General features: G+C 38.3%; 1 protein-coding gene across 13 annotated transcripts in view; it reads left to right on the top strand.

Annotated features, from left to right (window-relative positions):
* rbfox3b (RNA binding fox-1 homolog 3b) overlaps nucleotides 1–27,500 on the top strand; it is a 622,784-nt gene that overhangs the window by 404,687 nt on the left and 190,597 nt on the right. For 10 of the 13 annotated variants that reach the window (XR_010908103.1, XM_067456241.1, XM_067456283.1 and 7 more), the window contains one exon: nucleotides 7,485–7,579. The exons of 2 other annotated variants lie outside the window; for them this stretch is intronic. Coding sequence is in view for 10 of the 11 variants with exons in the window: in XM_067456241.1 (XP_067312342.1) it covers nucleotides 7,485–7,579 (95 nt within the window). In the remaining variant the exon portion in view is untranslated. Of the gene's footprint in view, nucleotides 1–7,484; nucleotides 7,580–12,246; nucleotides 12,467–27,500 lie in introns of those variants that run through there. One more of the 13 variants, XM_067456307.1, reaches the window with a different exon arrangement.

Here is a 27,500-nt window from a genome sequence, read left to right as displayed (position 1 = left end):
TGTCAATCAGACACTGGGTCCTATTCTGGCCTACAGCTGCACATTAGAGTGCCTTTTGCATTTGTTTGAACTTGTGAAATGTGAGGGAAAAAAAATCTTGTTATTTGTGTCAATTTTTCACAGTACATTTTTCTGTTTTTCATGACATGATCCCACCAGCTGAAGATTGTGTGTGTGTGTGTGTTTGTGACATATGAGGACACAAATGTGTATAATGCCATGGGTCTGACACAGGTATTACAGGAGAGGGTGAAATATGAGGACATTACCCATGGCCCCACTTTACAAAAGGCTTATAAATCACACAGGAGGATGAGGAAGTAAAAATGCAGAATGTTTCCTGTGATGGGTAGGTTTAGGGGCTGTGTGTGTGTGTGTGAGATGTGTAGGTTTAGGGGTTTAGGGGCAGTGTAAGGGGATAGAAAATACAGTTTGTACAGTATAAAAACCATTACACCTATGGAATGTCCCTATATGTCACAAAAAAACAAACGTGTGTGTGAGGTGGCGCTGGAGGTCAGCATTACCCTAAGTGATTAGTGAGCTTCAGCCAACCACACACACACACACACACACACACACAAACCGTCACTGCGGCAGCTACTACAAACATCGACAGGCTCGCTCATCCTTCTCTCTCTCTCTCTCTGTAGCGTTTAATCGCAGTGTTAATATTTGATGCAGTCGGTGCAGGAGGCTGTCGAGTCTGCAGAAATAGATGAGAAAACTGCATACACACATCACATTAAACAACACAATCTGCCTCAAAATCAACCTCGAACCCAGCGACTCGCGCAGAACACAGACCTGGTCAATAACCCCAGAAATGTCTCTGAAATCAGTGTGTTTTCAGTCCTCATTGGTGGAGGTGCAGTTTCATGCGTTTCTGTCTGCAGTTGAATATTTGATGGACTCGTGTTTAAAGTGGTGGTTGCCTGTTTTTTTCAAGGCTTGGTTGTGTTTATGACAGTATAGCATGTCTTAACTAGAGGTCGACCGATTCATCGGATTTGCCGATTAATCGGCACCGATAGCTGATTGGTGGAACAATCGGTTATCGGCAAAAATCAATCCCGATAGTTTTTCCGGTTTGCGTCCGTTGCGGGAGCGGCTGAGAAGGCTGCTGCCATTACACAGTAGCCTACGAGAGCTCTGAGAAGGGTCTGCTGGCGTTATATAGCGCGACCGGCCGGAAATAAAAAACTGTCACTGTTTACATTAACACGTGAGGACACGTGAGGCTGCGCGCTTCGCCGAACGCTGCACAGAGCGCTGACACATCTGACGCGCGTTTAAAACACCGAAAGGGAAACGGAATGAATACAGAAGACTTCAGTACATGTTGCCAAATCATTATAAAGTCATTGATTTGTTGACCAGATGCTTTAGCAGGGGAAGAACAGCAGTATATGTACTTTGTCGTCGAGGCCGACAGGACGCTAACATTAGCAGCAACGGTTACCTCAAGCATTTAAAACGATGTAACTGAGAAACTTTTTTTGATGTGAGAAACTGTATCATGCATCCGACAGAAATATAAACGCATTAGACGTCAATATGTTGTTATTTTGATTAGAAAACCGTTGTTCTAAAAAAGCGAACTGTTTGGATTTATATGAAATGATAACACTTAATATAATACTATAATATTCAATTTGTAACATTAAGTAAGGTTAATAAATGCTGTAGAAGTATTATTCATTGTTAGTTTTATCTGTTAACCTTTTTTATGCACTATATGAACTAACATGAATGATTAAGGTAGAATTGTATTGCTCGAATATTAATACATGCTGTAAAATTTACATTACATAATGCATTTAGTTCATGTAAGCTAGCTAAATAAATACATCATTGTTAACAAAGGGGATTTGCAGTCTGTTACCTGACATTTACATACATGTTTCTAGGTTATAGCTAAAGAAACATTTATTTGTAATATTTTAATGTTTTATTACGCTATATACACGTTTGCCGATTCCGCCTCATTTGCGCATCCAGCTTTGCGCGAATGACGCGAATTTGGCGCGAATTGCGAAGTTGGGTGTTTTGTGCATTCACGCGTTGGAAGCGAATTCGCGTCTGACGGCCGAGTTGAAAAATCTGAATTTTGCCGTCAATTCGTGCCGCATTAACCAATGAGAAGCCTGCTTGCTCCTGTCACGTGGTAAAGTGACGTATGAGAGACCCTGCATAATTTCAAATGCTATATTTTTGTCACTAAAATGTAGTTTAAATTTTTTTCAGTTGATAATGTGTTATTTAAAGCTACACTGTGTAACTTTTTTTAGTTTATTCTTAGCTAAAAGCACGTAGTTCCTTCAAAAATAGATGTGCTCATTAATGTATATTTACTTCTTTTGAGTAATAAAGTATTCTCGTAAGTTTATAATATACCATTGAAAATACATACGGGTGAGGGGTTCGAATGCCGGTCGCCATGTTGCCCCTCCATCTTGAAAGTACATTAGCCAAAGAGGGACATACCCGTAAATTCAAGCTTCGCCTTTCGCGTTTTAACACTCGATGGCACGGTGTCGAATGTGAAGAGGGGGATTGCCGTGTTAATCTTGGACTAAATTGGCCACTGTAAGAGTTGAAACGAAATCAGAAGTGAGAGGAACAGAAACTAATATTCACTGGATGGCCATATACCTTTACACCGCTAGATGGGGGAAAATATCACACAGTGTAGCTTTAAAGCTAAAATATGTGGTTTATTTATAAAGACAGCGCCTATTTAAAATTAATAGTCTTGCGTTTTTAGAGTTGTGAGATCCAGCGATCTCCGTTAACCCCGGCGAGAGCAGCCTTTCCTCGGCCAGTCCTTCTGGCGTTTGCCGCTGGCTCGGATGTCTCTGTAGAGGTTAAACATGAGATATCATTCGTCTTGTGTTCATCTGATGGGCGATCTTTGGGCCAATTAATATATTGTTGTGCCAAATCATTTTGACTGAGGGCAAAGTGAAGTTTCATAACTTTATATTTTATTTAAATATACATGCAGTGAAGATAATCCAGGTAGTGCGTTGGCTGAACCACGTGTGTGGCTATTAATGCTTAATATATTTTTTGAAAATGAAAAGAGGCAGAGTGGTGTTTGAGGACATATTTCACCTGGAGCGCCTTTAACGCTCGTCTATTTCGCTTCAAATGCTCGATTTCTACACTCGTCCAATTAGCTGCGGACAGATTCAAAATGTTCACACGTCAAACTACACGCGGTAGGCGTGATTTTGGCGCTCAATTCGCGTTTGGTGTGAACGTAGCATTATATTGGTTAGATGGCCAAATGTAGTTTTCTGTATTTTTATTGGCTGAAGTGCCAAGCACAGGTTGCTGGAAACGCCACGCCCCTTCACATTACGGGCAGAAGTCACATCTGCAGAGACTAGCGAGGGTTTATGATGTCACCAACCCAGGAAGAAGCTCGTTGTAGTCCAAACCGGCCGTTTTTGTAGGCGATAAACTGCCATAACTTTAAAAGACAATAGCTCTGTTTGCATTGAACTTTCAGCGCTGTAACTTTGCAGATACTGTTTATGCTCAAGTAGCAACATTACACACTAAAGTTAAAAAAGTCAAATCGCTTGCAACCACCGCTTTAACATGTGCTTGTGTCGATACTGGGTTTACACGCTGATGTTGTAGGAAAATTGAAAATGGTTTCAAAGTAAATCCTAGACCAGTCACAAATTGCTAGTAAATCCACAGATAATTACAGACAGATTGAATGTTGAAATGTAAAACTTGTACTCCAATAATCTGATGATTTGACACTCTGAGCGATAGCAAACGGGTCAGATACTGAAGGAGTGCAGAGCTTGCTCCAGATAAAGATGACGTGTGTGTGTGTAGTGTAGTAGACACGTTGACTCGTGGCAAATGCATCTCTGTAATGGGCATTTTGCTCTTAAATAATACATGTGCTGTCGGCACGAGCGTGTTTCTCCCTCTTCCGTATGTTGACACAGAGAGAGTCTACACTTGTGAAGGCCAAAAGTGCTCGCAATTATAGTGAAATATCATCATAATGTGCTGTTGCGAGTTAAAATGGCTCCTACATGGTCTCGATTGTGTTTATCTTTAAAGGTGGCCTAGAATGAGTTGAAACAATATTTAAAATTGTTCTTTGATATCTACATACAGGGTTTGTGGCTTATTTAAAGGTCCCATGGCATGAAATTGTCATTTTATGAGGTTGTTCAACATTAATATGAGTTCCCCTCGGCTGAATATTGTCCCCAAGTGGCTAGAAATGTTGATCGGTGTAAAGCGAGTTCTGTCTGTCTTTCTCTGCCTTTGAGAAAACTTGAGCCCAGACGAGCTGATCCTGAATTCTCCTGTTATAACGTCATCAGGAAAGGTTTCCTCCTCTTCCTCTGCTTTACCCGCTCAGAGAATTAGTAGAGAATGATTCAGTTTATCAGTCGCGACGTCAGCTCAGGCTTTACCTTATGGATTCGACAGAACCGCCACAAACGGTGAGTAACCGCGGCCATTAATGCCTGATCTGGGATCAGTGAGTTCTGATGTGGAGCTAATCATTCAAGTTCACACAGACTTTCTTTCTAAATCGTTTAATACTGTCAGTCCCGCCGCTGGCCGTCTTGATGCATCAGTGAATCGAGCCAGTGACTGAAACCGTCAACTTCACGTCGTTTCTGTTAGTAGCACGAAACAAACCTGTTATTTAGATGATTAAACTACAGAGAGCGATCAAGAACACTCTTTATAATGTTCGGATCGGTCAATCTCACGTATATCTGCAGCGCACACTTGTCCAAACCGCCGTTATAATGAATGACGCTGCTCTAGTAATTATGCTCAACAGAAGCTCTTACTGTATTCATGTCGATGTTGTGTTTGTTGTTAGCTGTGGCGAAAGCATTTTGTGTGAGAAATAACGTTGCGAAGTTCACTCGTGTTTATTCAGAGCTCTCCGATACAAACAAAATAAACTCGCGCTCTCAACAACTCTGTCCAATAAGACTTCCTCAGCCATCTTTCCCCAGCTCTCCGTCTCTCTCTGGACTGGCAGTGCTGCTGCTGCTGCTGCTCACGCCTGACTAAGCCACGCCCCCTCCGCCTCAATCTCATTACAAATGCAGATGTTAGCCAATCACAGCAGACACGCCCCTTGAAACAGAGCATTCAAGCCAGAGGGCTAATATCAGTGTAGAAAAAATGCCTTTTATTTCTAAATAATTACATTTTTTGATGTAAAAAACATACTAACAATATAAGTACACCTCAGGAAACATTATAAAATAATAAAACAATTCATGCCATAGGACCTTTAAGGGTTAAAATTGTCCAGATACAGTTTTACAGGTCCATTTACAACCCCAGAAATTGTCCCTATGATGTAATGCTCTGTTTTTGCCTTATTTAGATGGGTCATGAATATTAATGTGGAGTTTGGCTGTGATTGGCTGTTTAACTGCGCAGCTCATTTCAGTGACAAAAACACATCTACCGTATAATGTCAAACTTGGAGATGGTATGTGAAAAAACTGAGAAAATGGCATTTTTGTCAAAGGCTACATACAGATTGGATTTATAATAATGACCAAATCACAGATGTAGTAGATGGAGTCCATCAACACCCCCAATGCACAGTCCCATCACTCGTTCTGGGTCAACATTTCATTCAGTTACATTAGGCAGTTTTGATTTATATGATGTTTATGATCACGTTATTTTACATACACATCAGCTTATATGCGATTTGCTTGTTTCTGCTTCTTCTTTTCCTGTGTTTTGATCAGGAGACTCGTTCAGGAGATGTGTAATAGCGCCCCCTAGCGTATAACAGTGAAAACACGGAAAGTCGGAATGGCATGGAAGGATTTTCTTATATAAGACGAGATAACAAAAGACTTGACTTAATACATTTAATAATGGTTAATCTTTATTTCTACAGTGAAGGCTATGAAGTGATATTTTATATTTGATTACGGTTTCTGTAGTCTACCTGAAAATCTGGTTTAGACCGACATGAAAAACCTGAAAAGAACTGCTCTTCATTTGTATGTTTGTTCCGTTGCATTTATGTTCAATATATGTATGTATATAGATTGTAGCACAGGCAAGTAACTGCCTGCTAAGCATTTCTGCTTGTTGCTGTGCCTTTTTGCCTTTTTATATATTATTATATATACAGTAGTTTGGACATCAATGGGAAAGTGAGTCCAAACTTTTGGCTGGTACTGTACTATAATATACACATAAAGAATATCGGCTAATATATATATCGATATCAGACTTTAAAAAAAAAAAAAAAGTATATATATATCGAAAATATATATATCGGCCGGACTCTAATATTTAAATATTAATTTGGGGATTTATACTTTACTTGAGTACTTTTCCTTAAATTACCATGGGTTTTCAAGGTTTAACTTTATTTATTTATATATATATATATATATATATATATATATATATATATATATATATATATATATATATATATATATATATATATATATATATATATATATATATATATATATATATATATATATATATCATATTTTATAATCAGTGTTTTCTTCAGCAAGAATTTATATAAATACTGTTAATGAAATATAAATCCTAAAATCAATAACCCTTTAAATTTAAAATATGAAATTCTTCTACTTTATTATACTTGTTGCTTCTTTACTTTCACTCAAGAATGTTTTTAACTAGATACTTAGACATTTAAAGCTACACTGTGTAACTTTTTTAGTTTGTTCTTAGCTAAAAACACTTAGTTCCTTCAAAAATATATGTGCTCATTAATGTATATTTACTTCTTTCAAGTAATAAAGTATTCTCGTAAGTTTATAATATGCCATTGTGAGTAGTTTGTCAATGGAGCATAATCTTTGCTAACTTTTTACACCCCTGAGAGAGAGTGAGAACTACATGAAAGTTTATGAAGGTCTACATCTAAGTGTGTGTGTGTGTGTCCTGTCCACTTTTCAAAAGGCTTATAAATCATACAGGATGAGTTTTTATGAGAAAGTAAAAATGCAGAATGTTTCCTGTGATGGGTAGGTTTAGGGGCTGTGTGTGTGTGTGTGACATATGAGGACACAAATGTGTATAATGCCATGGGTCTGACACAGGTATTACAGGAGAGGGTGAAATATGAGGACATTACCCATGGCCCCACTTTACAAAAGGCTTATAAATCATACAGGAGGAGGTGTGTGTGTGTGTGTGTGTGTGTGTGTGTGTGTGTGTGTGTGTGTGTGTGTGTGTGTGTGTGTGTGTGTGTGTGTGTGTGTGTGTGTGTGTGTGTGTGTGTGTGTGTGTGTGTGTGTGTGAGATGGGTAGGTTTAGGGGTAGGGGCAGTGTAAGGAGATAGAAAATACGGTTTGTACGGTATAAAAACCATTACGCCTTTGGAATGTCCCCACATTTCACAAACACGAATGTGTGTGTGTGTGTGTGCGCAGCTGTAATAACTCTGTCTTGTGTTTTATTGTCAGGTGGTGTGTGTAAGCCGTCCAGTGCCGCTCTGGTGTACAGGAGGGTCCTGACCGATCACCTGTGGCGATTGGGACTTCCTCTCTTCAGCACACAGGTGAGTGTGTGTGTGTGTGTGTGTGGTTTGTTTGTGCATCCATGATTGATATGAACAGGTGGATTTGTGCTTGACTTGATGGCATCACTTGCTTAAGCGTTCAGTCACAGTGCGAGTTTGCGTTGTGTGTTCGACTGAGCGCCGAGCAGGTGTGTGTGTGGAGGGTAAATATGCTTCTGGGATTCAGTTCAACACAATGTGTGTTGATATGAAATATGTGCGCGATGCTGTTTGTTGATGCTGAGAGAAACAACAGGTGCGATTCGTAACGCTCCAGCAGGTGATGGTGAAGAGACGATCACCTGTTACCCGCTGAGCAAATGACTCTTGAACAGTCAGAGTTCATGCGATCCGCATCAGAGCTGAATGCAAGAGCAACGCTTTTTGTTGTTCTGTCTGAATCATACACTTCATGTAGAATCAGACTAGAGTCAAAAAATGAATCTTGAGTCGGAGAATCAACTGGAGTCAGAGACGGTGAATACGATTAGAGTCAAAGATTCAGAAATCAAACTATTCAGAGAGTCGAAATAAAGTCTAGAACTAGAAACTAAAACTGCAGTCGAAGAATCAAACTACAGTCAGACATTCAGAGTTAAAGATTCAAACCTGAGTGAGAATCAAACTAGGGTCATAGATTCAGATTATAGAATCATGGAATCAAATTAGAGAATCAAAAAATCAAATTAGAGAGTCAACGCATCAATTTAGAGAATCAGACTAGAGTCAGAGATTCAGAGTAGAGGATCAGACTAGAGTCAGAGATTCAGAGTAGAGGATCAGACTAGAGCAAATGAATCAGACTAGAGTCGAAGAAGCAAATTAGAGTCAAAGATTCAGAGTAGAGGATCAGACTAGAGTTGAAGAATCAAGCTAGGGTCATAGATTCAGATTATAGAATCAAAGAATCAAATTAGTGAATCAATTAATACATTTTCAAAATCAATGAATCAAACTAAAGTCCTAGAAGAATCAGAGTCAGAAAAGAATCACAGAACTGCAGTTGAAGATTCAAACTTGAGTCAGAGATTCGGATAAGAGAATCCCTCTAGAATCAGATCATCCAGACTCGTGTGCTGTAAATCTTTTAGCATTACTGGACTCAGAAAACAACACGTGTATTTTTCTCGTGCATTCACAGCAGCAGCAGCAGCAGCGAGTCTGAGAGATAAAGTGAGACGATGAATCCTGTTACATTTGTATTTTCTCCCCTCTTGTAGTCTAATTATTATTTCTAATAATATTCCTCAGAGGTCTAAGAGAGATACTAGAAAGAAAAAAAATGACCACAGATAAAAATCCAATTAAAGGAGACGCGGGGCTGGAGGAGAGTCAGATGGTATTACAGTACGGGCTGCGTGTGTGTGTGTGTGTGTGTGTGTGTGTGTGTGCAGCGGTTATCTGGCACAGCAGCAGATTCTGTCTCTGTGCGTCTGTGGTTTTTAAAGTGTGTCCTGCAGGCAGATATTGATGACCTGTTTTTAAAATGTGCTGACGCAGCGGTGATGCTTCTCATGTACTTCTCACTCGGTTCCTCTTTATGTAAAGGGATTCGACTGACTTTAGGAGGGATTGGTGTATGATATGATAACACATCTAGGCCACATTTCATCCCGACATCTGCAAGAAAACATGCTAAATTATTAATCAAACAAAGCCTGTTTTGAAGACCATTAAGAGTTTTGGTGCTGTTACATTTTTATGCAAAATCTCATTACTGTAATGCATGCGTTTTACTTTGTCCAGTTATTCTGAAAGGTGATCCAAGCCTTTTTGTATTATTATTTCCAATGCTTTTATTCATTTTGACACTGTGTTACAGTAAAAATGAGAGGCACACAGTGTATAAGTGTATAAATAATTACAATTTAAATAATATTTTTGTTGTTCACATTACAGTAATGGCATTTTTTTATTGCATTACATTAATAATATACACTGTGAAAATAAATAAGGTCTCCAACTGAAAAAGTTCTAGTGATTTGCCAAACTGATGCAATTTAATTCACAGAAATTCAATTTGGCCAACTAGAAAATTTAGATGTGATCAGTCACTAGACAAATTTCATTTGGAGACCTGATTTTTTTTTTTTACAGTGTACTAATTTAAAATATTAAATAAGAAAATTAAAATAAGAAATTAAAAAAATAAAACAATTTGGATTAATTTTTGTCCAAATAACAAATAGTTGTCATGTAAGGGACCTGTTCATCTTGGAGACTCCGTGGAGCCTGTAGAGGGTCGGGAATGATATCGTCATCCCTTCAGACCCATTTGAGTAAATCTGGCATACAACATGACACAGACAAACTTCTTTTTCCCACTATTTACTGTAATTTAGTGGAAACAGCCCAAACTGTCTGCAGGGTCACAGAGCACACAGGGCCTGAGTTACACACTTTCAAAAATGAATTTATATTTAAAAAAAAAAAAAAAAAAAAAAAACGTCTACTTTTTTGGGGGGTTATTACAGCTTAGAGAACATATACTTACATGCTTATGACTTTTAGCAGTGTTTTATGTAACTTCAAAGGGTTTCCTGTAAAATGACACCAGCATTTTGAACTTAGACCACTGTATGTGTGTATGGGAGGCTTTTTAATTTGGGTCGGCCAAATCCAGGCGGAAATCCCCCAAAAATGGCCCTGAGTGTAAGAGGTTAATTGCATTTTTTGTCTGTTAAGAGGCACAAAGTCACTCGTTATGTTTATGCCCCCATAGCTGCCGTTTTAGCTGGGGGGGGGGGCTCTTGCAATTAACTGTAATAACTCCGTGTTGCAAGCACCAAACCGGTTCATTTTTTATATAACAATATAAAGATATAACGATCTACATAAACTTAAAAATTCGCCGGAGTTGTCCTTAAGGAGCATCATTAATCTTTAGATTTATTTGATGGCCAGTTGGGGTCTGTGCAATAAATATTACAGTTCTAAACAATTTATTTTGTTTTATTGTTCCACTATATTACTGATATTTACAATAATGTACTGAATTTGATAGGTGTCTCTCACATTGTCGCACAGCAACATTAAAATAGTGTAGATTAGTGTACAATGCTTTATAATAATAATTTATTCTATTTAGTGTCCATTTCATTCATTTAACATTTAATATTGGGGGCATCCAGGTTATTTAACATATTTGAAAAGTTACAAACACTTCTCTTCTACTCATTTCAACTGACTTGTGAAAACTGGATACATAAATCAAAATTATATGACTTATAGCAACTTTTTTTTTTTTTACAGTAACGCACCCTTACGAAAGGAAAATATATTTACCAATATATTTTCTTGAAATATATTTTAATATATGGAATAATATATTGATGGTATTATAAAATATATTATATATTTATGCAATATATTGCAAAATATACAAATGATTGCCGCTTTAAATATATTGCAATATATTGGAAAATATAAATATTAAATCCCATATATATATATATAAATATATATAAATATTAAATCCCAAATATATTTGAAAATATCATGCAATATATTCACATATATGTGAATATATTGCATGATATTTTCAAATATATTGCAATATTTGTTTCTCGTAAGGGCAAATAGTTACTTTCCCTGGTAACGAGTTACTTTTATTATAGAGTAATTTAGTTACTAACTCAGTTACTTTTTAGAACAAGTAGTGAGTAACTATAACTAATTACTTTTTAAAGTAACGTTCCCAACACTGCTCATATCAGAATGATTTCTGAAGGATCATGTGACTCTGAAGACTGCAGTAATGATGATAAATACAGCTTTGATCACAGGAATACATCACATTTTAAACTATATTCAAATGCAAAACAGATATTTTAAATTGTAAGAATTATTTTACAATATTACAGTTTCTTTTGTATTTCCAATAACATAAATGCAGCGTTGATGAGCAGAAGAGACTCTTCTACTCATCAACGTCTTAAAATCTTACCAAAAAAAACTTTTTAAAAATCTTTAGAGACTTTTAAGTTGTAAACCTTTTGACCGTTAGTGTATATACAGCTCTGGAAAAAATGAAGAGACCCCTTCACATTAAGTTTTTTCCAGAGCTGTATATGATTTTGGTTTGAATGTCATAATAAAATAAAAAAAAGCACAATTGCACTGTAAAGCTGCAATTAAAACATATTATTGGAGTGCATTTACAAGAAAATATTATTTCAGTATTTCAAGATTTAAGTGTGCTTAAATAGATGTCTTGCAAAAAAATATAAATGGTATGCCTATATTGATTATGAGGAGAAATATGAGCCGTCCATGGTAGTTTCCAGCACGTGTGCAAGACGTAGATTCACGCGTGGCTGTTTTTAATGACACACAGACGCTTCACAGTGAAAGAAACACGGCTCCGTCCTCCATCTTTATATGTTCTTCTCTGCTTTATGTTGTTTGTTTGTGGTGCTTGTCGGCGTATCTTTAGAGGATTGTGGGTAGAGCCTGTTCACTAACAGCCGCCATCAATACTGTCATCAGAGAAAACCCCCTCGCTCGCTCGCTCTCTCTCTCTCTCTCTCTCTCTCTCTCTCTCTCTCTCTCTCTCTCTCTCTCCCTCCATCCCTCTATCTCTCTCCCTCTCTCTCTCCGCTGGAGGCTGCTGTGATCCTGGTTCAGACTCAGTCTTAAAATAAAGTGGCTGTGAGACGAGCGCAAAGCAGGGAGTAAAAGAGTATCAGACGCACTGACGCCGCTCCTCCAGGTGATTCCTGAGAAACTGCCGAATTTTAGACCTCCCAACATCAGAAAAGTCAGAAGGAGGAGAGGAGGAGACGCGAGGAGAGAAGTGTGGAGGACACGGGGGAAGAATCCAGCTGTCCCGAACTCAAGAGAGATCTGTTGAGGGTTTTCGTGGCTGAAATTATGATGTACTTTTGGGTGAGTATGAAGATCGCCGCGTTCGCTGCATGTGTGCGATACGAGCAGGAGAAGCCAGTGTGGCGCTCATGTACTCTACGCTTGTGTAACGTGTGTTTGAACTACTCGGGACAGGGAGTTTATTATCAAGCATTTTGCTCAGAGGAGGCTCGTTTAGCGCTTAGGAGACTTCATGGAGTTCGTGAGACGTGGAACAGAGCCGTCCAGAGCCTTAAATTGAACGTGTTTGAGGTCATATTGAGACATTATTTCTGTGAAACTCTGCATGAGATCGCTAAGCGACTCTGTTTGATCTCCCTTGTGATTATTCTTATCAATGGGCCATTTTGAAGAAGTTGCTCTTTCTTGGCTCAGGGAACTTAGTGTTTCTTGGTATCAACATTATCTCAAATGTTTCTCTGAAAATCGAAATAAATACACATTTGAGATCTCTTCGTAAACTCTAGAAGAGGCTGATATGAGATCTGTTAAGGAGACGACGGTATTTGCTCTCCGTTTAATCACATTGAAGTCTTGGAGAAAGATTTGAGACATTGGTGAGATCTACATAGTGATTTTTCTTTTCAATGGTCGATTTAGGAAAATGCTTTTCTCTTAAAAGCTTGAAGTTTCTTCTGAAGCTCTTGAGACGACGACATGAGATGATCTGTGAAACAGTCATTTGAGCTCCTTTCAATCTCATTGACGTCTTAGAGAAAGATTAGAGACAGCGGTGAGATCTCCCTTGTGATTTATCTTTTCTACGGGCCACTTAGGGGAAAATGTAATTGTGCAGAAGTTGCTTTTTCTTGGCTCAGGGAACATTATCTCAAATGCTTCTCTGAAAATCGAAATAAAAACACATTTGAGATCTCTTCTGAAACTCTAGAAGAGGCTGATATGAGATCTGTTAAGGAGACGACAGTATTTGCTCTCCAATTAATCACATTGACGTCTTTGAGAAAGATTTGAGACATTGGTGAGATCTCTTGTGATTTTTCTTTTCTATGGTCGATTTAGGAAAATGCTTTTCTCTTGAAAGCTTGAAATTTCTTCTGAAGCTCTTGAGACGACGACATGAGATGATCTGTGAAACTGTCATTTGAGCTCCTTTCAATCTCATTGACGTCTTGGAGAAAGATTTGAGACAGCGGTGAGATCTCCCTTGTGATTTTTGTTCTTTTCTTCGGCCGATTTAGGAAAATGTTATTGCTCAGATGTTGCTCTTTCATAGTTCAGGAAACTTAAGGTGTTCCTTGGTATCAACATAGTGTCAGATTGTTCTTTCGAAATCATGAAATTTCTTCTGAAGCTCTTGAGGAGACGACGTGAGAGAATCTGTAAAATAATTTAATCCTTAAAAAAAAAACTGTAAAAGCCTTTCAATCTCATTTAATCTTGGAGAGAGATTTGAGACATCAATGAGATCTCCATTGGGATTTTCCTACGGCCGCTTTACACTCTCAGAAAAAAAGGTACAGTGCTGTCACTGGGGCGGTACCCTAAGGTACAAAAATTAAAAGGTACATCTTTGTACCTTACTCACCCCTAAATGGTACATATTAGTACTTTAGGAGTGCGTATTAGTACCTTAAAGGTTCATATTAGTACTTTAGGAGTGCGTATTAGTACCTTAAAGGTTCATATTAGTACTTTAGGAGTGAGTATTAGTACCTTAAAGGTTCATATTAGTACTTTAGAAGTGCGTATTAGTACCTTAAAGGTTCATATCAGTACTTTAGGAGTGCGTATTAGTACCTTAAAGGTTCATATTAGTACTTTAGGAGTGAGTATTAGTACCTTAAAGGGGGGGTGAAATGCTGTTTCATGCATACTGAGCTTTTTACACCTTTAAAGACTTGGATTCCCATCCTAAACATAGACAAAGTTTCAAAACTAATGTTGGACGTTTGATGGAGTATTTCTGTGTTAAAAATACTCCTTCCGGTTTCTCACAAGTTTCGGCGAGTTTTTTTCGAGTATGGGTCTAATTGACGTTAAATAGAGCGGAAGGTCCTTGTATGGGCTGTACGGGCTCTTCTCCCGGAAGGGTGCGCGCGCGCGTAACTAGAGGGAGAGAGAGGAAATGCACGCTGTAAACAGTCTCTCAGGTGCAGATCCAGTCCTCCGTGAACACTTATGTCGCGCCCCGGGAAGGCAGCGCTGCATTTGAACGCAGAAATGACGGGAAGCTTCAAGGCATCGCTTCAGTCGCGTCGCAAAGTGGATTTCCACGGTCACTGCTGTCACAGGACTTCACCAAATCATACCAAAGAAGTGTGTTTTTGACAGAGCGGTCCTGCTTTGGAAGATGCCGGTGAGTAAATCAACTTCAAATGTCTCTGCTATTGGCTACCGTCGCATGAGTAAACATGAGTAAACGACACGATCGCGTGCTTCGTCATTCAAATGCGCTAACGGTTACTCCATTGTTGTTCTGTATAACGTTACACTAGTCTGACGTGCAAAACCGTTCTGCTTGCTACTTCTAAGGTCTAGTCGCATACAATAGTCCATAAACCGAATCATGTCCTCATAAACTGCGAGTAAAGACACAGAAATGTGGAGAGGCCATTAAATACAGTCCATACCACAGAGACGGACGTCCTGATGTTGCCGTTTCTCCTGTTCAGTTTATTTCAGCCTCAGATTTGATTGTGGATCATTATCTGTATTAGCTGAGATAGATGGGTTTCTCCACGCTTGAGGACGTCACCGCTTTGCGCGCTTGTGATTCTTTAGCTCCGCCCACACGATACGCCTCCAGGCGCTCGGTTTTTTCCGGAAAGACTCGGTACAGCCCATATTTCTTTTATAAATATGATAAAACTAAAGACTTTTCGGAGATATGAAGGATGCAATACTACTCTATAGGTACTCAAGATTGACATGAGATTGACTGAAACTGAGTGTTTCACCCCCCCTTTAAAGGTTCATATTAGTACTTTAGGAGTGCGTATTAGTACCTTAAAGGTTCATATCAGTACTTTAGGAGTGCGTATTAGTACCTTAAAGGTTCATATTAGTACTTTAGGAGTGAGTATTAGTACCTTAAAGGTTCATATCAGTACTTTAGGAGTGCGTATTAGTACCTTAAAGGTTCATATCAGTACTTTAGGAGTGAGTATTAGTACCTTAAAGGTTCATATTAGTACTTTAGGAGTGCGTATTAGTACCTTAAAGGTTCATATTAGTACTTTAGGAGTGAGTATTAGTACCTTAAAGGTTCATATTAGTACTTTAGGAGTGAGTATTAGTACCTTAAAGGTTCATATCAGTACTTTAGGAGTGTGTATTAGTACCTTAAAGGTTCATATTAGTACTTTAGGAGCGCGTATTAGTACCTTAAAGGTTCATATTAGTACTTTAGGAGTGAGTATTAGTACCTTAAAGGTTCATATTAGTACTTTAGGAATGTGTATTAGTACCTTAAAGGTTCATATCAGTACTTTAGGAGTGCGTATTAGTACCTTAAAGGTTCATATCAGTACTTTAGGAGTGCGTATTAGTACCTTAAAGGTGCATATCAGTACTTTAGGAGTGAGTATTAGTACCTTAAAGGTTCATATTAGTACTTTAGGAGTGAGTATTAGTACCTTAAAGGTTCATATTAGTACTTTAGGAGTGCGTATTAGTACCTTAAAGGTTCATATTAGTACTTTAGGAGTGAGTATTAGTACCTTAAAGGTTCATATTAGTACTTTAGAAGTGCGTATTAGTACCTTAAAGGTTCATATCAGTACTTTAGGAGTGCGTATTAGTACCTTAAAGGTTCATATTAGTACTTTAGGAGTGAGTATTAGTACCTTAAAGGGGGGGGTGAAATGCTGTTTCATGCATACTGAGCTTTTTACACCTTTAAAGACTTGGATTCCCATCCTAAACATAGACAAAGTTTCAAAACTAATGTTGGACGTTTGATGGAGTATTTCTGTGTTAAAAATACTCCTTCCGGTTTCTCACAAGTTTCGGCGAGTTTTTTTCGAGTATGGGTCTAATTGACGTTAAATAGAGCGGAAGGTCCTTGTATGGGCTGTACGGGCTCTTCTCCCGGAAGGGTGCGCGCGCGCGTAACTAGAGGGAGAGAGAGGAAATGCACGCTGTAAACAGTCTCTCAGGTGCAGATCCAGTCCTCCGTGAACACTTATGTCGCGCCCCGGGAAGGCAGCGCTGCATTTGAACGCAGAAATGACGGGAAGCTTCAAGGCATCGCTTCAGTCGCGTCGCAAAGTGGATTTCCACGGTCACTGCTGTCACAGGACTTCACCAAATCATACCAAAGAAGTGTGTTTTTGACAGAGCGGTCCTGCTTTGGAAGATGCCGGTGAGTAAATCAACTTCAAATGTCTCTGCTATTGGCTACCGTCGCATGAGTAAACATGAGTAAACGACACGATCGCGTGCTTCGTCATTCAAATGCGCTAACGGTTACTCCATTGTTGTTCTGTATAACGTTACACTAGTCTGACGTGCAAAACCGTTCTGCTTGCTACTTCTAAGGTCTAGTCGCATACAATAGTCCATAAACCGAATCATGTCCTCATAAACTGCGAGTAAAGACACAGAAATGTGGAGAGGCCATTAAATACAGTCCATACCACAGAGACGGACGTCCTGATGTTGCCGTTTCTCCTGTTCAGTTTATTTCAGCCTCAGATTTGATTGTGGATCATTATCTGTATTAGCTGAGATAGATGGGTTTCTCCACGCTTGAGGACGTCACCGCTTTGCGCGCTTGTGATTCTTTAGCTCCGCCCACACGATACGCCTCCAGGCGCTCGGTTTTTTCCGGAAAGACTCGGTACAGCCCATATTTCTTTTATAAATATGATAAAACTAAAGACTTTTCGGAGATATGAAGGATGCAATACTACTCTATAGGTACTCAAGATTGACATGAGATTGACTGAAACTGAGTGTTTCACCCCCCCTTTAAAGGTTCATATTAGTACTTTAGGAGTGCGTATTAGTACCTTAAAGGTTCATATCAGTACTTTAGGAGTGCGTATTAGTACCTTAAAGGTTCATATTAGTACTTTAGGAGTGAGTATTAGTACCTTAAAGGTTCATATCAGTACTTTAGGAGTGCGTATTAGTACCTTAAAGGTTCATATCAGTACTTTAGGAGTGAGTATTAGTACCTTAAAGGTTCATATTAGTACTTTAGGAGTGCGTATTAGTACCTTAAAGGTTCATATTAGTACTTTAGGAGTGAGTATTAGTACCTTAAAGGTTCATATTAGTACTTTAGGAGTGAGTATTAGTACCTTAAAGGTTCATATCAGTACTTTAGGAGTGTGTATTAGTACCTTAAAGGTTCATATTAGTACTTTAGGAGCGCGTATTAGTACCTTAAAGGTTCATATTAGTACTTTAGGAGTGAGTATTAGTACCTTAAAGGTTCATATTAGTACTTTAGGAATGTGTATTAGTACCTTAAAGGTTCATATCAGTACTTTAGGAGTGCGTATTAGTACCTTAAAGGTTCATATCAGTACTTTAGGAGTGCGTATTAGTACCTTAAAGGTGCATATCAGTACTTTAGGAGTGAGTATTAGTACCTTAAAGGTTCATATTAGTACTTTAGGAGTGAGTATTAGTACCTTAAAGGTTCATATTAGTACTTTAGGAGTGAGTATTAGTACCTTAAAGGTTCATATTAGTACTTTAGGAGCGCGTATTAGTACCTTAAAGGTTCATATTAGTACTTTAGGAGTGCGTATTAGTACCTTAAAGGTTCATATTAGTACTTTAGGAGCGCGTATTAGTACCTTAAAGGTTCATATTAGTACTTTAGGAGTGAGTATTAGTACCTTAAAGGTTCATATTAGTACTTTAGGAGCGCGTATTAGTACCTTAAAGGTTCATATTAGTACTTTAGGAGTGCGTATTAGTACCTTAAAGGTTCATATTAGTACTTTAGGAGCGCGTATTAGTACCTTAAAGGTTCATATTAGTACTTTAGGAGTGAGTATTAGTACCTTAAAGGTTCATATTAGTACTTTAGGAGCGCGTATTAGTACCTTAAAGGTTCATATTAGTACTTTAGGAGTGCGTATTAGTACCTTAAAGGTTCATATTAGTACTTTAGGAGCGCGTATTAGTACCTTAAAGGTTCATATCAGTACTTTAGGAGTGAGTATTAGTACCTTAAAGGTTCATATCAGTACTTTAGGAGTGCGTATTAGTACCTTAAAGGTTCATATTAGTACTTTAGGAGTGAGTATTAGTACCTTAAAGGTTCATATCAGTACTTTAGGAGTGCGTATTAGTACCTTAAAGGTTCATATCAGTACTTTAGGAGTGAGTATTAGTACCTTAAAGGTTCATATTAGTACTTTAGGAGTGAGTATTAGTACCTTAAAGGTTCATATTAGTACTTTAGGAGTGAGTATTAGTACCTTAAAGGTTCATATTAGTACTTTAGGAGTGAGTATTAGTACCTTAAAGGTTCATATCAGTACTTTAGGAGTGAGTATTAGTACCTTAAAGGTTCATATTAGTACTTTAGGAGTGAGTATTAGTACCTTAAAGGTTCATATTAGTACTTTAGGAGTGAGTATTAGTACCTTAAAGGTTCATATTAGTACTTTAGGAGTGAGTATTAGTACCTTAAAGGTTCATATTAGTACTTTAGGAGTGAGTATTAGTACCTTAAAGGTTCATATCAGTACTTTAGGAGTGAGTATTAGTACCTTAAAGGTTCATATCAGTACTTTAGGAGTGAGTATTAGTACCTTAAAGGTTCATATTAGTACTTTAGGAGCGCGTATTAGTACCTTAAAGGTTCATATTAGTAATTTAGGAGTGAGTATTAGTACCTTAAAGGTTCATATCAGTACTTTAGGAGTGAGTATTAATACCTTAAAGGTTCATATCAGTACTTTAGGAGTGTGTATTAGTACCTTAAAGGTTCATATCAGTACTTTAGGAGTGCGTATTAGTACCTTAAAGGTTCATATTAGTACTTTAGGAGTGAGTATTAGTACCTTAAAGGTTCATATCAGTACTTTAGGAGTGCGTATTAGTACCTTAAAGGTTCATATCAGTACTTTAGGAGTGTGTATTAGTACCTTAAAGGTTCATATCAGTACTTTAGGAGTGAGTATTAGTACCTTAAAGGTTCATATTAGTACTTTAGGAGTGTGTATTAGTACCTTAAAGGTTCATATCAGTACTTTAGGAGTGCGTATTAGTACCTTAAAGGTTCATATTAGTACTTTAGGAGTGAGTATTAGTACCTTAAAGGTTCATATCAGTACTTTAGGAGTGCGTATTAGTACCTGAAAGGTTGTTAAAGACCTGTTAAGGAGACTATAGTATTTGCTCTCCAATTAATCACATTAAAGTCTTGGAGAAAGATTTGAGACAGCGGTGAGATCTCCATTGTGATTTTTTTTTTATACGCCTGATTTAGGAAAATGATATTGCTCAGAAGTTGCTCTTTTTTGGCTCAGGGAACATGATCTCAAATGCTTCTCCGAAAATTGAAATAAATCCACATTTGAGATCTCTTCTGAATCTCTAGAAAAGGCTGATATGAGATCTGTTAAGGAGACGACGGTGTTTGCTCTCCAATTAATCTCATTAAAGTGTTGGAGAAAGATTTGAGACATCGGTGAGATCTCTCTTGTGATTTTCCTCTAGAGGAGACACGTGAGATCTGTGAAACGGGTGACTCCATTTGACCTCCATTCAGTCTCATTGATATCTTAGAAAACATTTGAGACCTCAAATAAATCTTCTTTCTGCTTTTTCCTCTCCATGTCTGGTTTAGGGAAATGCTATTGCTCAGATGTTGCTCTCTCAAGGCTCAGGGAGCTTAGTATGTTTCTTTGTATCAAAGTTATCTAAAATGTTTCTCCTAAAATGAAAGAAATTACATTAAGGATCTCTTCTTAAGCTGTAGAGGAGATTACGAGTGTTTTTCTCAGTAGGATTCAGCAAAAGTCTCTTTTCTATCTCCATTCGCTCTCAATGCTGTTTTTGGAGAGACAGCTGAAGTCATCTGGTGTGTGATTTCTTGCTCATACAGGAGTGTGTTAGAGTGGTGGAAACAAAGAAAGTTCATCTCTGAGCTCAATAAGGTGGACGAATGTCTCAGACGTGTTTTCTTTAGTCTCGGTGAGCTTCATATCAGTTCATTCTCGTTCATTTTGTTGTATTCGGTCATTTCGGTCGTAGAGTGGACTGGATCATGTGATGGAGTGAGGTGTTCACTGCAAACAATGCTTTTCTTATTTAGTATTTTTGTTTTGTTTCCGGTCAAAATATCTACAAATTCTTAAAACAAGAAGTTTTTACTAGACAAGACAAAGTAATTGTCTTGTTTTGGGAACAAATATCTCAAAATTAAGAGAGTTTTTGCTTAAAATAAGCTAAATAATCTGCCAATGGGGTGAGAAAAATAATCGTAATTCAAACAGAAAATAAGATAATTTTTCTCACGCCATCGGCAGATTAATTTTCTTATTTTAAGCAAAAACTCTTCATTTTGAGGAATTGTTTCCCAAAATAAGACAATAATTTTTACTTGTCTAGTAAATGTTTCTTAACGTAAGAATTTTTAGATATTTGGACTAGAAACAAGACAAAAATACTAAGTAAGAAATGCATTTTTTGCAGTGTTCCCGTACAGTCAGAGACGTTAACTAAGATCCGTCGAAGTGAGCGGTTAAGTGAAGTAGTTACACGGCCCCGAGCAATCACTCGCTTCATTCAAAACACAGGTAAAAACTTATCTCTTCCATGAGCACTTAATCTAAAAAGAAATCAACAACTTTGAACTCTTCCTCCTCTTTTTCTTTTCTTATTCCCTTTTTCTGTTTTTTGCTTCTTTGAGTAGTATACAAATCTTGGTATTTAGGGCACTTTCTGTGTTTCTTTGCCTCTTCTTGACAGATCGCTTCCTGTACTCTTGAGTTGTAAATCGCTTTGGATTAAAGCGTCTGCTAAATGCATAAATGTAAATGTGAAGATCATGTGTGTGTGTGTGTGTGTTTGTAGAATCAGCAGAATCGTCCTGTAAACCTTCTGTGCTGTATTATACAGTGTGTAGTGTTCAGACTCTGCTCTCTTCATGGTCTCTCTGTGTTGTTTTGCTGTAAATCCTGTACAGTCATTCTGATTCTGTGTGTGTGTTTGTGATTCGTCCGTCACACTCCTCTTCACTGCAGTTCAACTCAATCATTGGCCCCACTTTATATTAGGTGGCCTTAACTACTACACTTTCAGAAAAAAAGGGTACAGTGCTGTCACTGGGGCGGTACCCTAATGCACAAAAGTGAAAAGGTACATCTTTGTACCTTACTCACCCAAAAAATGGTACACATTAGTACCTTAAAAGGTCCATACCAGTACTTTAAGAGTGCGTATTAGTACCTTAAAGATACATAGTAGTACCTTTTTAGTTTTGTACCTTAGGGTACCACCACAGTGACAGCACTGTACCTTTTTTTCTGACAGTGTATGTACTTGCGTCAAAAAATAAGTACAATGTACTTCTTGCAAAGCACTTTTGCTGATATTGAGTTGGATACGGGTAGTGTTAGGGACAGGTGTGGTGGTGTGTGTCAGGTTAAGGGTAGGGTTAGGTGTAAGGGAAGTGCCCACTGTGTAATTACAAATGTAACTACAGAAATTAGCAGGAACCGGCGAACATTTAAAAGACTTTAACCAAACAAAACGAAAGTAACGTGGGCAGCCCCTCACGGACAACTGCCACACACACATAATAAACCATAAACACAACTCAACGTCAAATCCAGGTCTGGTGATCTCTCGTCCTTTATTGGTGTCGCTCGTCCTAAAATGCCTCCGAGCTCCCTCATGAGAGGACTCGAGACCGGTGTGGCTCGCAGGGGACGCTCATTCACAATCACGCCTCGATCTCGCTCGCTCTCTCGCTCGTTCACCTCGCACATATTTTTCATCCCCACTACTACCCGCCCGCATCCCCGCCCATGAATTTTATAAATGTCACAATCCACCCGTTTTAGACACTTTTATGCGGGTAACCTCAGGTACCCGACCCGTTGCCGGACTCTATGCTAGTTAGCGTATAGGCTAGTTACAAAATGGAGGCGAATAGCCAGCTGATTTTATCAATTTATTAAATCGATTCTTGGACATTTCAGATCGATTCTGAATCATTGCATATGAGAATCTAGATGCTTCTGTGAATCGATTTTTTGGCACACCCCTATTGTGCAGCCCTACTCCCAATCACTTGGAAGAGGAAACTAGTGTAAATATGGAAGTCTCTTTATGTACTGTGTGTGTGTGTGTGTGTGTGTGTGTTTAGAAGAGTGACTTTTTTGTGTTTTTTGCATTCAGCATTTTAGGGTGTGTTCACACTTGGCACGTTTGTTTGAGTTGAAACTAACCCTGTTGCGATTGCTCTGTTAAGGTCTTTGCACACTGAGTCCGATATTTTTGCAGATGTTTTTCCGTATTCGTGATCCGAAAAATTCGTCACGCACAGAGACCTTGCACACTGAGTCCGATGCGTATTAATGAATGTGTTTACGGAAAAAAAAAAAACGCACAACAAGACAGAGGGACGTCTAGTGAGGATATGTATGAGGAGATATTGTGTTCATCCACTCCTGCGATTGCGTAGAGAGGAGAGTTTCCCCTCCTTATCCAGCGGGATTATCCAGACCGACCGATTCAAAGTTTCAGGGGCTCAGTTTGATGCTTTGCTAGCGATGCTGGAGCCACATATTAAAAAGAAGACCACTAATTTGATCCCAAACAGAGACTGGCAGTATGTCTATGGATCCACACACACACACACACACACACACACACACACACACACACACACACACACACACACGCACACACACAGCTTTACAGAGACTTGATGTTTTATACACACATAGCTGTGATATACTATTTGTAGTATTTTGCTAGAATAATATGTATGGTGGCTCTGAGTTGTCAAAATGTCTCTCAAAATGCGTTTTTACGGATGTGAAAACGCAAAAAAATCGAGCCTGTTCCGAATTTTTTTTGACGGACGAAAGTTTCTGAGGCAGTGTGCAAGCGTGATTGACATAACGTGAGGTCGAATGTGTTTTTTGACGTGGACAGTAGTGGAGTATTTTTACTTTCTACTCAGGTAAATTTCTAAGGATATACTTTATCAGTGTTTTTCTTTAGAAAACTTTTACTTCACTGCATTCCTAAGCATATTGTATAATGTCATACTTTTACTGCACTACATTTAATAAATAAAAGTTGTCGTTTTCTAACTTTTAATACTTAATTACGCGAAACATTTTGTACTTTGTTACACTTTTAAAAGAAAAGGTTCTATATAGAAAATATTTTTTTTAAATTATGAAGACATACATAAAAAAAAAAAAAAAACACCTAAATAACGACTTATATAGTGATGGCCAATATCAAAACACAGATTTGAACGGTTATGAATCAGTGAATCGATTCATGATTCGGATCGCGTGTCAAATTGCTGAAAACAAGTGACTTTGGCGATCCGAATCACGAATCGATTCGCTGATTCATAACATTTGTTTTGATATCGGCCATCACATAAGTTGTTATTTAGTTTACAAAAACTATCCTCGTGTCTTCATAAATGATCGTAGAGCCGCTGTAGTGAGATGGGCTTTGTAACGCCGTCTTTAGTGCCTTTATGGGTCTTGAGAGAGGAAATGACATTGGTGTCAATGAAGGCCTTTCTGAGCCGTCGGATTTCAACACTAATATCTTCATCTGTGTTCTGAAGATGAACGGAGGAATGACGGGTGTCCAACCACATGAGGGAGAGGAATTAATGACAGAATTTACATTTTTGGGTGAACTAACCCATTTACCTCCTTGTTAGTGCACTCGCATAATTACAGTGTGAAACCAAAACGAACCGAACCGAATGTTTAAAATGCAGTGTTGGGAAAAGTTACTTTGAAAAGTAATTGACTAACAATATTGCGTTACTCCCTAAAAAAGTAACTAATTGCGTTACTTGGTTACTTTTTTAAGAAAATATGGCATGCAGTCTCTTCAAACAATGGTAAGCTATTCAAATCATCATTCAATATACATTGTGATAACTTAGCGTAGTTAATAAATTATTGCAATAACAATTTCACGGGAATAATCAACAATGATTTTTTTTTTCATAATCGTGCAGGCCTACTATTGGTGTGACAGTGATGTGATCAAATCCCGAGCACTCTTAAAGTTCAGTGTGTGTGTGTGTGTGTGTGTGTGTGTGTGTGGGCATTTTTTGTGACATATGAGGATACAAATGTGTATAATGCCATGGGTCTGACACAGGTATTACAGGAGAGGGTGAAATATGAGGACATTACCCATGGCCCCACTTTACAAAAGGCTTATAAATCACACAGGAGGAGTTTTTATGAGAAAGTAAAAATGCAGAATGTTTCCTGTGATGGGTATGTTTAGGGGCAAGGGCTGTGTGTGTGTGTGTGTGTGTGTGTGACATATGAGGACACAAATGTGTATAATGCCATGGGTCTGACACAGGTATTACAGGAGAGGGTGAAATATGAGGACATTACCCATGGCCCCACTTTTCAAAAGGAGTTTTTATAGGAATTAAAAATGCAGAATGTTTCCTGTGATGGGAAGGTTTAGGGGTTGTGTGTGTGTGTGTGTGTGTCATCATGCAGTCGTTTCTCAAATCATGTGTGTTGTTGAGGAGACCAGAAAACATCCCGCGGAAGAACACCACAGAAAGGTCCCTCAGAAAATGTACAAACCCTGTTTCTGAATAGCGTTGCACTCTCTGTAATGATCTGCACTGTACAATCCCCACACCCTTTATGCGCAGACTGCCGAATGATGGATGGATCATTACTTTAACCATGTCTGGCTTTCTTACAGAGCTTTCTTGATTAACTTTATTGATTTTAAATTGATGCATTGATTTGAGGACGGACTCAAATATTTCAATTCAAATTAAGATCCAAAGCATCCACTTTCCTGGTTTTTATTTTGTAAATGAAAGCATTGTCGTAGAGACTAAAATGAAAGCATCATGACGTGCTCATCACACACAGTGTTGTAAAATCAGCCCATGATGCACCTTATGAAGTGTGTGAATTATAGTTACTAAATGGAAACCCTTCATTGGTGTTGTGTGTCAACATCACTATTATTGATGCAGAGCTGAAGTTTAGACACAGAAGAAGCATTTGCATCACGTTTTGATCACAATATCAATTCCCAGACTTGCATATGTGTTATTTCAGACTTTATTCTAAAGGTGCCCTAGAATGAAAAATTGAATTAACCTTGCCATAGTGAAATAATAAGAGTTCAGTACATGGATATCACATACTGTGAGTCTCAAACACCATTGCCTCCTCCTTCTTATGTAAATCTCGTAAATCAAAAACACCACGGGAAAAAAAGTGCCTCTCAACATAAACCCAACCGTGACGCAAGCGTTGGGGATCATTTATATGCACGCCCCCAACATTTGCATCTGTCCAAACATGTTCATTATCAGGCGGAACTGACGGAGCGAATCATCAGGTAAACAAGCTGCTCATGGACACACGTCATGTTCAGGCTGTGCAGGAGACTTTTCTACCCTTCCCACAGATAAAACATGTCAACAGTCATGGTGGATGTTTATAATCGGATACCACAACAATTTAATTCAAGATCGTTCGTTTGTTCGGCCCATTTCAAGCAAGCTTCGCTCAGCGTCTTAAACTGAAGAATGGGGCGACTATATTCCTGCTAGCAGTAAGCAGCGATTTATCCACTTATTGACTGTTTAAACAATTTCTGATTAAACTGAAAGTTTCTTAGAGAGACCGCGTTTGTCTAGATAACTCAAGATGCTTACTGTAACAATAGGAAACACCAAGTACCATACCAAACTAAATAGTGTGTCTAATGACAAAGGGTAATATTATTTTGTATTACAAAATACAACGGTAGATACTTTGGTTACAGATCGTTCACTCGATCCTTCTAGCAAACGTCACCTTCTCCACCATATAAGTTAAAACGACAGTCATTTGACAAGGCTATTCCTTTTGTAAAAATATAAGTTATATATTTATATTTTTGAGAACTGAAGTATGATGTTTCCTTTGAAGTTTTTGCCTATTTGTATTTCTGAGTAGGCTACATCATAGGCTACGTCAACACTAATCCTGATCAATTTAAAAACGGAGTTTTCGTCTAAGAACGCTCTGCGTCCACATTATCTTTTTCAATCGTTTTCCAAAAAATGTTCATCTACACTGAAACGTCTGAAAACGCTTACATCCCCGTACTGCGCATGAGCAAATCCAAGACGCTTCGACTTGCGTCATTTCCGCTACTCGTTTATTTACTCTTTAAAATTTTGCGGCAATGTCGAGAAAAGGCACTGGGTTTTTTAAATGGACAGTGAGGTGGAGTTGTTGCTGCGAGTAACACATGAATATAAAGTGTGAATTGGTCATATGACTGCTTCACATGGCTAAAAATGCGTCATCGTATTAAAAAGCCTCCGTTTTCACAGTCCACACTACGACACGAAGACGGCGTTTTCAAAACGATACGCTTTGGAGAGCATTTTCAAAACGATACGTTTTCATTGACTTAAAACGCTGTCTCCGTGTGGACGGAAGGCCAAAACGGAGAGAAAAATATACGTTTTCATTCACATGGCTACAGTCACTGCGTAAACGTTAGTCACAATGTAGGCTAACGTTATATAAACATGCAATATCGTTGACGAAAAAAGGTGAGTCTAAAATGTCGACTGAATGACACTTTAAGCAGAACATCTCAAATGGAGATTGATGAAATGCAGCTGACTTGTTTATTGGTGTTTTCAGATCATCCACGCGCGAGAGAGAGCTCAGGTGCATATGGTTGCCAGATTGGACATGTTTAGGTAAAACACAGGATAGTATACGGGTTTCTTTTCACAAAACTACCAGAATAAGAAGTGTGTAAATGTGTCAGCATTATACGGAAGTTGTTGATAGTCTTTTCTTCTCTATCGTGACGTATTTTAGAGTGAAACGGCTTCTCGAACACAAGAACAAATGTA

Source organism: Pseudorasbora parva, chromosome 2, assembly GCF_024679245.1.
Source record: "Pseudorasbora parva isolate DD20220531a chromosome 2, ASM2467924v1, whole genome shotgun sequence".
Taxonomy (NCBI): domain Eukaryota; kingdom Metazoa; phylum Chordata; class Actinopteri; order Cypriniformes; family Gobionidae; genus Pseudorasbora; species Pseudorasbora parva.
This window is presented reverse-complemented; position numbering and strand designations above follow the sequence as displayed.